Raw genomic sequence first — 14,476 nt, 5'->3', positions numbered from 1 at the left:
TGACCCTTATCTGCCTTAGTAAATTATATAATAAGTGTAGATAATAATGTCTATAATTGGTTAAATATTTTCAGTTGAAAAAAAAGTTTTTGGTAATCCAGTCGTAGATCTATAACCATGTAGTTAATTGTCCAAAACTGCCAACAATGAGTTGGATGGAATCCAATGATACCCCTGCTTGAGGCAGATAATACTCCATGTACAAAGTATTTGTCTACATAAGCATGTCATGATAAATAAGTACATTGTACATGGAGGGGGACCAGAAACCATGGAGCTGTTCTAAATGTTGAAATGTTCTTTTATCACTTTCCAAACCCAAAGCCTTGAAATGTATGAAATTATGAAAATACCCTGTATATTAGCTGCTAATAATTTACTGTACCTGTTTCAGGATGAGAGGTACTGTATGGCACTGACGGCCTACAATCGTCAACATAAAAAAGATATAAAAGAGCTCAAACCCCTTCAACAAAAAGCCTTAGATGCTCTGGTTGGTGGGGCTTATTGTATCTGCTGCTTACCAACTGGGTTTGGAAAATCTCTGGTTTATGAAATGTTACCTTTTGTAGACCCAAATTCACTGGTCATTGTTGTTGTGCCTCTCAATGCACAACAAATTCAAAAGCTTGGTAGTATGGCTACAAATCACATTGCTGATGGCACGGTAAGATATATATTCACCCATCCAGAGGGTATTCTAAACAATCGAAAAATTACAGATTTCTTCAGACGGGATAATGTAAAAAGACTCAACACATATCTAATGATTGATGAAGCACACTGTATATTAGACTGGGGGGGGGGGGGGGGGGGAGAGGAGGATTTCCGACCTGATTATAGACAGCTTTGTCAGTTAAGGGACATATTTTCTTGTAGAGTTTTGGCACTGTCAGCCACAGTAACAAGTGTTGGACAAAAACAAATCATGAAGAATCTTTTAATGGAAAACTGTACAACTGTTATAACATGTCCAACAAAAAAAAAATATAGAGTTTATAGTGCTTAAGCGACCAAGTGCCACTGCAAGAGGGAATTGTTCCACCACCCCTTATGACTATATATTTGAACCAGTTTTGAAAGAGCTTAAACATATGGGAGCTAGCTTTTCCATCACAGTAATCTACTGCAAATCAATACAATGGATTGGCTACGGCTATGAAATGGCAAGACAGATCCTAGAGGACAGTTTTTATGCTGGAGAGAAAACACCAGAGAATGCCAGAGTAGTAATGTTTCACTCCTCTGTGGAAAATAGCAGTGGGAAGGTAACTGCATGTATAAACTAGAGCTATCACTAAAGGTGATGAATGTACCCCCCGCATGCACTGACACAGTACATTGCAATTTGATGCACAGAAGATTGCATAATTATGTAGACTGTATGTATATAGACTGTATGTATACAGTATATAACAAAAAACAAAGTCCCATAACTATGCAAAATAACGAAACATGCACAATGCACAACTAGGGTTGATACTGATCACTTGTGTGAAGTTTTGTTAAATTGTGTGCAAGGGTTCGGGAAATTATGCAGACTGTATGTACATAGTATGTTACCAAGAAACAAAGTCTCATAACTGCAATTTTTGTTGTTGAAAGAACCTAACATGCCCCATGCACAACTACTGTTGTTACTGATCACTTTGGTCATAATTATGTAAGAGAGATGTAAGATTTGTGTTATGTATACAGTATATAACAAAAAACAAAGTCCCTAACTCTGCAAAAAAATCTAACAAACATCCCAAAGCACAACTAGGTTGATACTTGATCACTTGTGTGAAGTTTCATTAAATTGTGTCAAGGGATAGGGAAATGATGCAGATGTGTTATGTATCATAGTATGTTACAAAAACAAAGTCTCGTAACCTGCAAAAATTATTTTTTGAAAGAACCTAACATGCCCCATGCACAACTACTGTTGTTACTGATCACTTGTGTGAAGTTTCATTAAATTATGTCAAGGGGATGAGGAGAGATGGTGCGCACAGGATTGTGTCTATGTATATAGTATAGTAACAAAACACAAAGTCCCGTAACTCTGCAAAAAAAAAATTCTGAAAGAACCTAACATACCCCATGCAAAACTACTGTTGTTACTTATCACTTGTGTGAAGTTTCATTAAATTGTGTCAAGGGGATGAGGAGAAATGGTGCGCACAGGATTGTGTCTATGTATATAGTATAGTAACAAAAAACAAAGTCCCATAACTCTGCAAATATTTATTCTGAAAGAACCTAACATGCCCCATGTACAACTACTGTGGTTACTGATCACTTGTATGAAGTTTCATTAAATTGTGTCAAGGGGATGAGGAGAAATGGTGCGCACAAGATTGTGTCTACGGACAGACAGACGGACAGACAGACAACCTGAAACCAGTATACCCCTCCCCCTTACAACTTTGTTGTCGGAGGGTACAATTATACTTGGGTTGTTGTATTAACATAACACTGCAATCCTCACTGAAAGTAGTAAAGTGGTCACTTAAATGATCCGTGCCATGAGGAAACTAATATAGTGGGTTTGCGACCAGCATGGAGTCAGATCAGCTGCACATTCGTGCAGTCTGATCAGGCTCCATACTGTCCGCTAAAAAGAGAGTATGAACCTTATATAGGGCAACAGCGAACAGTATGGAGCCTGATCAGACTATGTTGGTTGTCTCATGGCACGGCCCAAATTATGGTTTGCTATGAATCTGTTTAATTATAATTCATTATAAATTTCTATAAAAAGCAGGAGTTATTTACTCAGTTGTCTCAAGGCTTCATCTTTTCTGCAAATGCTGGGTTTATCAAACATAAACGTGCTATCTAACCAGTATGTCACAACCTTATCATATATACATATAACATGTGTGTACATGTATATCTGTCTTTTTATCGGTTGAAGGACATGATCTTGGGAAAATTACAGACCCCACCAGGAACATATTGTTTAAGATTGGTATTTGCTTCAGTGGCACTGGGCATGGGTGCAGACTTAAAGCACATACAGCGAGTAATACATGCAGGACCACCAACAACATACGGCAGTAATAACTCTATTATGTACCATTTTAAGCTTTACTTGTACAACATCCAAGTTTTGCATTATATATCATATAACAAATATAGATTTTCCATTACTCTTACTACCAAACATGTGTGATAAGAAATCTAAATCCATATGTATACAATTACAAGTACAACTAAGATAGTATTGCGTGACTGTCAGGATCAAGGGTCAATATCAAGTAATCCCTAAAAACAAAAACAAAAAACTCGATAGAAAAAATACCAGTGGATTCCCCTTAATTGCATAACTGTTTTGTTAGTGAAAAAATGTTCAATTAATTAACTCTTTTGTTAGTAAAAAAATATTCAATTAACAGGAATATACAAGTAACAGTAACGTTTAAAATAAAAGTTTTTTATCCATACGGGGAGCATAAAAACTTGTTACAAGACTAACAAGAAATCAACCGATGGCTTTACAAACATATGCAAGAGAACATTTTGCTATGAAAACAAAGTCATTGTAAAAATAAAGCTTTTGCCATTCTGTTTCTGACATCTTTTAATAAAATATCTGCAAAAATGTCAATAACTTTTCTCAAAATAGCAGGGTTTTTCGTCAGTTTTGATTTTTTATGCAATAAACAGGAATTAATAGGAATGGCAGGTTAAACCTATGCAATGAACAATAACTATATACATTAAAGACTTAGGAGATGGTTTGTACTTCAACATTTTATGCAATTAACAGGAATATGCAATTGACAGATATGCGATTAAGTGGAATCTACTGTATTTCTATGAATTTATCCATGAAAACTGTTAACTTCTGACTATTCACATCCTTACAACACTCATGATGACAGACGTGCAGCAATTAAACTGGAAATGACAAAAATGTCATAAAGACAAACATGCCTGATTATGTGGTATTTATAGTATATAAACATAAAGATATCAAAACTTAGGTAGATATCAAAACTTAGGTCTCTTTATTGCGAGCTGAAGTAGAGGGAAGTATAAATATAAATCAAGTTACATTACAGATCAGATAAATGACTTTTATAGTAAATGTTCATATATATTGCAGCCTATGTTCAAGAGATTGGTAGGTCCGGACGTGCTGAAAGTCAAGCACAGGCTATTTTATACTTTAACAACAATGACCTGGCTGTAGCACACATGCAGACAAACATGAAGGAATACTGCAGAAGTGACAAATGCAAAAGATTACTTATAAATGAATACTTCGGTTTCAACAACACAAGTAAACAAAAAATCTGCTGCAATGTTTGTCAACCGGACCTTGGTCTTGAATGGAAATTTACACAACTGTCTCTTTAAGGTATTTTACCGACATAACTACTTGACTTAGTTCAAAGTAGAATTTGTGCTGATGAAATCTTATCAAATTTATAAAGTCAATTGCATTCAACTTGGTGAGGGGATTCCTTGGTTGTTTTTTGAAGAACGTGGCTTGTCTACCTGGAACTTTAGTGAATGGTTTTATTGAGCTCAAGTCACAGATAATTCTAGTTTCATCATCCTTTGAGGAAATTCTTTTATGTTTATGTGCACGAGTCAATACAGATGTTTCCTTGTCAAACACTGCACTTATCTCATCCATACCAAAAAGTACTACTACGTTTCACCAGAGATGCATCAGTTACATTTGAACACATTGTCCGCAGGTGTCCTTTGGTCAATTTTACAAGGTGTTCCATTTGTAGGTCTACTGGGATTATTGTCTTTCCTGTGTTAACAAATAACCCATACACTGCTTTATTAGCAGCCCTTTCACTAAGCAAAGCAAATTGTTGGCATAGTAAGCGTAAGATTTCTAAGGCGCATTTGGACTTGTTGTCATGTCCTTTCATTACAATCATTAAATACTTCATACTAGTTTTGAATCTTTTTCTGTTAGGATTTTTTACAATATCACACAGTTCCAGAAACACCAGACATAACTCAACTAGTATGTTACTGTAGTTGTATATTATATAAGGGGAGGCATCTTCAACTAAGGTTCCATCAGTTACATTTCTGCTTGTAGATGTGACTTGACATACAATAGGTGATGCTTTAGATATCAACCACTCTTTCTTTTGTTCATCTGTCATGGTATCTAACTCTGGGACAAAGTCAGGTTTGAAGTTTAAGTTAGGCATTTCAAACTGTTCACATGTAGCCAGAACTATATATGCTTTGATTACAGATATGGCTAGTTCTTTACAACTGTCATAATGATTTTTTACATCTTGTCCATTAGCATCTTTTCTAAGCAATCTTATCCGCTGACAGTGGAGGGTAAAAATATCAGTGTGATACTCGTCATATAGCATCTGATAATATAGTGTAAGGACAGCCATCTGTAGGTGAAAAACTTCAAATGTTATAGGATACAAAGCTTCAAATCTTTCTGTTTCTGTTAAGGCTGCAGCTCTCAACCTTTTGGCCCCTGAAAATCTTTCTCTAGTCAACTGGTCACCTCCTATGTAAACTTTGTCAATAGCCTTTCCAGCAGCCATGTACGTACTTTCACATATGTCTTGGTATGATGCCAAAATGTCTACAACATCCGAGTATTTCTGTTCGTTCTTGTGCATGACTGGCAAAGGTATTACGTCGTTTTTGATTTTCATAGCATCAGGCATATCTGCAATAGGTTGACTAACAGAAGAAGTGGCAACCTTTAACCATGGAAAAAAATTTACCAGAACTCTAGACGAAAGAATAGAGAAGTTGTAGGTGATGTTTTGCCAGTCTTTCTCATTTAATATGAACATTTCTGTTGGAAACTGACGTAAATCACATTGTGGACCATCATTATTCAAATCTGTGAAGGAAATGTTTTGCGCAATTGCCGCCGAGCCAAACCAGTGCTCCATATGACTTACTTTACCTACACTTTGTCTCACTTGAGCAACACCCATTTGAATATTAATATTGTCTCCCACTATTCAATTTTTTTTCTCGTTTCAGACTGTCGATGAGTTTAGAATTGAAACTGTCTGGTATTGGTGTCATTGTATCCAGCAGACCTTGATGGCTGATAGTAATTCCCAGGGGTTGAAGTCTGTCATAGACCTGAAACATAAAATGCAGAAAGTCTTAGCACAACAAATGCTTTAGTAGATTCACAGTTTTCATAAACAATTGTTATTCATTGGAAGATTTATAGTGCTGATGAAATGTACATTAATGTAGAACAAGGAACGTGGAAATTCTGTTAGAACCATGCTTTCACACAAGCTCATTTATAAGGTCGTAGATCAAATGTGCATTACTGCGAAGTTTCTTCTCAATCAGTCACTTCATATTGAAGTAAGTGAGCAGAATTAGTTTTTCAAGTTTCAAGTAACAATGATCTAGTGACCCAACATACGATCCCAAGCTAGCTGTCCTGTTAAGTTTCATCGAAATCAGCCACCCTTAAGTAAAGTTATTGTGCTGAAACCATCTTCCCACTCGCCTTCTGACATACCCCATTCTTTTCACCAGGTTTTTCTATGAAAACCTTTAAAACTAAATGTCTCGTTGTGTTGTAAGAGAAGTTACAGTGTTAGCCATAGAAACAGATATACTTTTATTAAGAGCAAATTTGTAAGTGAAGTAAATACAGATGGAAATAATATAACTGTTACTTTGCTTTATACATTCAATGCATGTACAGCTCTAGTGTTTTTTGCGGCAGTGGAAATCAATACCAGAACAGATTCCTTAGTTTGTTATGTGTAATGCTAGGAAAAGGGACTAGGAAAAGTATGGTTTCTGAAGGACATTTTGAATGTTATATACTTTAATACTATCCACCTTGTGTATATTTGACAACTTGTTGATCTGTAGTGATGCCTCATCTGAAATAAAACAGTAACAGGAACTAAACAAACAACAGTATAACATGTTGAAGCAAACAAAGAAAATACAGTCAAACCTGTCTATATGGACCACTGTAGAGAGAGCCAAAATGTGGTCTTCATTGTGAGGTGGTCTTGATTAACGGTTATAATACACTGTAAATGTTATAATGTGAACAAACATTTAGTCTTTAGAGTCAGGTGATCTCTTTTCAGAGGTGGTCTTTAACACAGGTTTGACTGTATACCAAACATACAGAAACTAAAACATCTGACATTTAAACATGAACACTGCTTATGGCTTATGACATTATACCATTATACTCTTCGTAAATAAACACAACTGAAAGTCTCAAAGAACACCTACTTATAAACATTTTAATTCATTATTAAGGGCAATGGAAAACTCCTTTATAAGTGACCCCCACCCAAAACCCAATATACATGAATGTAAAATACACAGACCTCTCACTAATTAGTCTCTAATACACAGAATTCTGCCAGTATGGTGCACTGGGCCATACGGTTTATAATATTGGTAGTATTGGATTATTGATTGTCTTACTGATTTGCTGATCATTCATTGATGAATGTACAGAAACTGATAAGATGAAATATCCAGCTGTGCTAATTAGTCCCCCTCTACCAGTTGGTGAATACACAGCCGAATACACAGAATTCCTGCTGGAGTGTGCCCCAGCTGGAGGGGGGACATTCCTTGAATTCCTGTCGAAGTATCTTAAAATTATTCTGAAGTGCTGTTTATGATAGAGAACATTGGTTTGTAGTATGTTTTATTTTATGTTCAAAAAGGCTTTAAATAACATTTTTTACCTAGTTCCCGAACCCACAATTACATCTTTCTTTTCATAAACAACCCTGTAATTTATCAACCTAACTATTCCTTGTACTAAGTCCAAATATAATCAATAATTATCATACAAAGATATACATGTATTCAGACATTCATTGCCTTTCTACATACATCACTTGCCAGAAAATGTAACTCACAGCCTGGTGTAATGGGTTTTAAAGCTGAAACATTTTTATATTTAAAAGATCATTGTAATACCTTCATATGTGTCTGTTCATTGGCTAAGGCAGTAGTAATCATCTTTTGTACACCATTTAGGGCATAATATCTCTGCTTCATCAAAGCCCCATAAGCCATCCCTAAAACTGGAATGAGATCCTCCGTTGCTTTTGTGTTTCCGATCCTATCTCTTGGCAGTGCTATTGCTAGGAGTACCTCTGCAAGAAAAGTTTGTTTTTTCATGAGTTCATTTATTATTCTTTCCCACTGAAAATCAAATAAGTGTTCGTAATTCTTTAGATATAGGGCACTGCCTTTGTTTGAGCATATTTTGGCTACCATTTCAGTGTCGAATAAAAACATGTTTTTTATTTCTTCTCCCAAGGAGCCAAACCCTAAAGTTGCTCTAGCTATTTGACTAAGGGTACCAGTCTCTGAAAAAAAACCCCAGAAAATATTGCTTAGAGGTTGTCAGTAGTTTCTGAAAACAACCTTTCGACATCAAATATCAAAGGATGAACTGTGTGTGCATATTTCAGTAGGGAAGTATACATACATGTGCATTGAAGCACAAATGTTACAGTATCACAAGTATGTCCTAAATTACATATTGTTACATTTTTAAAGTATAGAAAATCTACACAAGCACATTGATGTTTTTACAAATTTAGTGTAAGTCATTATTCAACTTAATTTTCACGTACTGATGTTTCCAACAATAAGACACACTCACATATAAGACCTACCCCATACACTGGAGTGTACATAAAGTTCAAGATATATAGATACATCAAAGATTGATGGAATAATTGATGGCTTGATATTTAAGTGGTCAAAGCTCTGACTTTTTCACCTTGTCATTTGTTTAAAACAATGAAAATGTATACTTACTTATGATATCAATCAATCAATCAATCAACTTTATTAGCAAAATCGGCAATTAAACTTGCCTTTGGCCATTTAACATACAGCATATAATAAACATGGCAAACAAAAAATATCATATATTGCATAAACATAGCACATTTATGAGAATATCACATGCTATAAAATACCAAACAGTAACAGATTAAGAAACAGCAAGATTTGTTAGGGTATTATGTCTTATCGTCACAGATTCTTTTATATATCTACAGATGTTTACAAGACGTTTCTTATTTCTTGTTAGCATAATATTTTTAAACATCTGAATTGTAGGCCAAGCTATATTTCCCAAATACTTATTTCTAACATCTGTATATTTACTACAACATAACAAGAAATGGTACTCAGTTTCAACTGCATTTTGATTACATATTCTGCATATTCGTTTGTTCCAATCAATATTATAAAATCTACCAGACTCAATTTCTAACTTATGGGAGCTTAATCTGAAACAAGTAAACATTTTTCTTAAATTTTCACTGGCAATTTTATCAATGTATTCTTCATAACAAAAGACTGTTTTATACTGACAATAATATTTCAGCTTTGACATTGAATTAATCGATGCATTCCATTCTTGAATAAATTGGTCACGTAATCTCAGTTTGAACGCAGGGAGATAGTTAATATTCGGATTAAAATACTGACGCACATGTGTCAGACCCAGATGGTCAATAATAGAATGCATACGTTTAGCCCAGTTCTTACCAACAACATTTGAACATAGATTTTGATACAGACTATTCATTGGAGAATCTACATTTTTCATTAATTTCAACCAATATTTAACAGACCTCTCTTTACAAATAGTAGATAATGGAATGCCACCTAATTCACCATACACAGCATTATTTGGCGTTTGCTTCTTTACTCCTAGTAAATATTTGCAAAATTCAAATATAAATTATCGACACCCTTGAAATTGTAAACACCCCAAATTTCTGCTCCGTACAGTAAAATAGGTACCATTCTATCAAACAGTAATTTTGTCTTAACATCTAAACAGACTTTGTCAATTAATAACAGTATATTGTGATAGGCTCTTAAAGCCTGATCATTCAGTGCCTTAACTGCACCTAAAAGAGAACCAGTGTAAGAAAATTTAATGCCTAAATATGTAAAATCATCAACTATTTCTATTTTATCATCATTGATGTAAAATTCTTCATTATGATGAGTTTTTCTGTTTTCAAAAACACAATTTTTTGTTTTATTAACATTTATTGTTAGACCCCAATTTATTAAAAATTGATAAATGGAATCGATTTGAGACTGTAAGCTCTTAGGATCAGTCGTAAACAATACAATGTCATCAGCAAATAATATTAAATACATAGAAAGAAGCTCAAGATCTTTATCCGTAAAATCATTCCAATTTAAGTTTTCTGTGATATCATTGATAAACAAAATAAATAGCAAGGGAGATATGGCTCCCCTTGTTTCAATCCGATCGTTACATCAAAGAAGTCAGAAAATGACATCGTACTTGATATCTTAACACATGACTGTACTTTTTGATGCATACATTTAATAATATTTATCATTTTACAGCTAATGCCAGTCTGTATTAATTTATACCACAATGTATCTCTGTTAACTGTATCAAAAGCTCTTTGATAATCTATAAAAATGCACCATAATTTAGACAGTACTTTTTGAATAATAGCATGTAGAAGGAATATAGCATCAGCTGTAGAACGATTATCTCTAAAACCGAATTGTACATCATTAAATATTTGTTCAGATTCACACCATTTGTTAATACGATTTCTAAGTAGCAATGAAAAAATCTTCGAAATTTACCAGTGTAATCCCTCTGTAATTTGCAGGTTCAGATTTACAACCCTTTTTATTTACCGGTACTATAACTCCTTTAGACCATGCCTCAGGATATAATCCAGTATCAAAAATATGATTAAAAATAACACATAGATATGGAGATATAAAGTCATTAGTGTCAATGAAAAAGTCAGCAACATTTCGATTATAATCACAACTTTTATTCCTATTTAATGAAGAAATAGTTTTTTTGACTTCTGCCACAGGTATTTGCTTATCAAGTAGCTCAACATTTAATGGTACATTTCGAGAACTTGTAAAATCAGTATCAGCACACTGGTTCATAGCTTCATTTGAAATATCTGAAAAATGTCTAACAAAATCATCTAATTTTACATCATTCTGACTATTATTTGTATTTTTAAATTTATTTATATACTTCCAAAATTTACGTGGCGACGAAATAAGACAATTTCTGTCAGAATTAGTCGGAGGTGGGTACTGCCGCAATCGCTTCGTTGCAGTCTCATGGACATTGTGTGCAGACTTGCTTGCTGACTCCTACAAAAAGTACCAAAACAAACATACAAATTAATCTTCTCACAAACAGATGGTATACATCTTAGACATCAATACTATCATTATCATACAAAAGGTATAAAATAAGATAGTAAGTTTGTTTGTGTTGTGTTAAACGCCATGTTTCAACAGTATTTCAGTTATGTAATGGTGGGCAGTTAACCTAACCAGTGTTTCTGGATACTTTACTAGTACTAACCTGTTCTCCGGGGGAAAAAACTGCCAACTCTCCCATATGATAATCACGGGGATATTTGACTTCTTAAAAAACAAATCTAAGTAAAAAGGAGCATCATTCTGTCAAAAAGCACTTCACAGTTAGGGGACTGTTTCTAATAATATAGACATTGATAGTGAAGAACTGTTCTAAGTTTCAAGTCAGTTTGACTTTATAAAAATCTTTAACCAATGCCAACAAAAAAGTGACAGTAAAAGCTCTTTTTTCTTTGAAATGTCGAGCTAAATAACACATACCCCGTGAATTTTCACATGTAGTGATATAAAGTGTTGGTGATTATTCATTAATAGTGCATTAACCCTTGTTAATTAAATATAATTTATATACATGCACAATTAATTAATAACATGTGCTACATAGGCAATATTGAAGAAATTGCTCAAACAAACACATAATAATTACCCGAATGTCTTTAGTTGGCTGCATAAACACCCAATCTAATTTTGTGTCATCTGTCCTGAAAAAGTTAGCAATTTTGATGTCAGTGATTTTTTCAGTCTAAGGAGAAAGCTGGCGGGGCTTTTGAGAGGGGAAAATTGCCTTTTTTTATGAGAATATGGGATCTATTATCAAAACTTATTATGACCAGTAAATATGCTATTTATCACCATAAATATAATATTGTCCTCAAAAATGTCTTTTAAATACTGTATTTTCTAAAGAAATGAACAAATATTTACTTGAATATACATCCAGCTTTTTTCCAAGAATTTGATGGGAATGAAAAAAGAAACACTAGATGTGGAACTGCTAGTTCATTGAATTTCTAAGCAACACAGTAATATTTCTATTCATATTCTGAAGACAATTTCAGCTTATGCATTAATATTGTATTAAGTACAATAAGCTTTCAATTTAGGCATTTATTAACTGATATTCATATTTCACAGGGTAATAACAAACACTTGTAGTTGGGTAGTACCAATAAATCGTTAGGCAGATCGGCATGTGGCTTGGTATCTCAGTGGTTAAAGTGCAAACACAATGAGCAGGAGACCCTGGATTTGAGCCTCAGTCGAGTCACGATTTTTTACACCACCTGTTACACATTGACGCTGAGCCAGACTCTAGCATGAAAGTCTTGAAAAAATAAGAGGCCATAAGAATGTGTTAGCTTATAAATGATTTTAAAAAGAAATTCTAAAAGCAAATAAAAGGTTTCTGTAAGCTCAAAGGTTTTGTTGCATTTATATACAAAAATATAAAGAACTTGAAACAGAGTTAAGGTTAACAGATAATCTCTTTTACCTTTTCTGTTGCTTCCGTGGAACTTCACATTTATCTGTTCAGCACATTTTTGTCAGTATTCCTGAACAGTCTCTGTGCCTCTTGGATTCATTGCCGCATAATTGATCAGGAAGTCTTTTTCTTTAGATGTCCGGTGAATGTGTTGCCGTGGTTTATTTTCCTAGAAAAAAAATTATTTTAGACATATGTGATTTAGAATTTATCATTTCAACTTACTGACAACAATTGTAATATTCTGGATATTTTCATCCAATCTGATAAATGATGTCGATAAAATTAAAGACAAAATTTACAACCATGCAAAATGTATATGCTCACCCTGCTTTGTGTTGGTTAAAAGGAAAAGAAACTTTGTATCTTTGTGGAACATTTAACATACTGAACTTCAACACAATAATTCCTAATAATGTCTATGTTATCGCTGTTGTTGTTTTACTCAGAAATATGCCTTTAACTTACAACTGTGGAAATCTTCTTTGCCAGCTGGAATGGAGTCTTTCCAGTAGGAGTCGTGAGCCCTCTCGCTCTTTTCTTTGATGTTTTGGTTGTTGTTTTGGTTGGTGTTACTGATCCCTTACTGTGACCATGATCTATTCCGAAAATCGAAGGAACCCGAGCTTGACATTTGTCTTTTGTCTCCTTCCAACTCGAATATGTGTGATCAGCACTCTAAAAATGTCGAATGATAAACTTTATATTATGGACATGGCATATCAAACTTTCATTAAGATGACAAAACATGTCCAGTTTCCTTATTTTTTGCACATAATCCCAATGTCATGTCTCGAATCTACATGAATATCATGTCAAAATAAAGAATCCGAAATTGTAATGTGACATTTACAACGTCCGAATTATGTCTACTTTATTGATACGGTTGTAGGTTAATATTTCGGTAATAATTGCTAGGTAAAGATAAATCGAGTCTTAATGACGTATATTATACCTTACTCCTGCCAAATCCACCATCTAACGAAAATGTTCATGCTTAATAAGAATATTCCTTACCTGAAGTAACCGTGTACATGCACTGGGCGCCGCCATTATTGTGCTTTGCCTGACGTACTTTCAGAGTAACCCGGGAACCAGACAAACTAACAGCGCGATATCAATGCGTAGCTTTAAACACATGTATACGTTAACAACAGCGAAGAACATAACGACACAAAAATTACATTAACGCAAACAAAATGAATTATATAGAGAACACACTGTCCTACAGCACAGTGAATGTCCACCAACAAGTTTTGCACATGGCCGTGATAAATAAATCAAATTATATACAGTATCATACTGGATCACATATAATCACTTTTAATCAAACAATAGCTCAGAAAGGAATTCATATCTTCCGACATGTGGAGAGATATATTGATTTTACATTGTCTGACGGTCGATTATTCACCCGTCTGTCCGTCCCGTCGTCCTTCTGTCTGTCCGTTTGCCACAAAAATTAATTCCTGGGACTTCTCTATTGCTGGTATACCTGGTATTTTCATTTTATTTACAATGTTTTAGTTTGATGTACTTAGAGTGTGTGAACTTTGCCTTGAATTTAGAGTAATGGTACACAGGTGGCCTTGGCCCTCATTTTTACTTTATCTGATTAGTCATGGTTTCTTACAATATCTTGTTGTTAAGTTATGTTTTGTCAAATACATATGAAAGCCAGTTGCCTGTTATCAGTTCCATAACATTTAGAGATATATTAACTGCAACTTAAACATAACTACCTATGAATGTAAGTACACTTTTAAGGTTTAGCAGTATATCACAAAACAACAGAAATTATTAGTAAACGAACAACATCTT

At 34.2% G+C, this 14,476-nt stretch overlaps 2 protein-coding genes across 2 annotated transcripts; both read right to left on the bottom strand.

The window, feature by feature from the left end:
- Nucleotides 1–4,326: 4,326 nt before the first annotated feature.
- On the bottom strand, nucleotides 4,327–8,224 carry LOC123550437 (uncharacterized). Its single transcript, XM_053521849.1, has 3 exons — nucleotides 7,936–8,224; nucleotides 6,820–6,863; nucleotides 4,327–6,093 (listed from the first exon to the last, which is right to left on the bottom strand). Exon 3 carries the CDS (start codon nucleotides 5,937–5,939, stop codon nucleotides 4,626–4,628), a length of 1,314 nt encoding a protein of 437 aa, XP_053377824.1. The 5' UTR covers nucleotides 5,940–6,093; nucleotides 6,820–6,863; nucleotides 7,936–8,224; the 3' UTR covers nucleotides 4,327–4,625.
- Nucleotides 8,225–12,522: 4,298 nt separating this feature from the next.
- On the bottom strand, nucleotides 12,523–13,708 carry LOC128547756 (uncharacterized). The gene is made up of 3 exons (XM_053520896.1): nucleotides 13,673–13,708; nucleotides 13,124–13,333; nucleotides 12,523–12,824 (listed from the first exon to the last, which is right to left on the bottom strand). The coding sequence occupies exons 1-3, from the start codon at nucleotides 13,706–13,708 to the stop codon at nucleotides 12,717–12,719; spliced, it is 354 nt and encodes a 117-aa protein (XP_053376871.1). The 3' UTR covers nucleotides 12,523–12,716.
- Between the last annotated feature and the right edge of the window lie 768 nt (nucleotides 13,709–14,476).

This window comes from Mercenaria mercenaria, chromosome 13 (assembly GCF_021730395.1).
Source record: "Mercenaria mercenaria strain notata chromosome 13, MADL_Memer_1, whole genome shotgun sequence".
In the NCBI taxonomy this organism is placed as follows: Eukaryota; Metazoa; Mollusca; class Bivalvia; order Venerida; family Veneridae; genus Mercenaria; species Mercenaria mercenaria.
The sequence above is the reverse complement of the archived record's forward strand: the minus strand, read 5'-3'. Positions and strand labels throughout refer to the sequence as shown.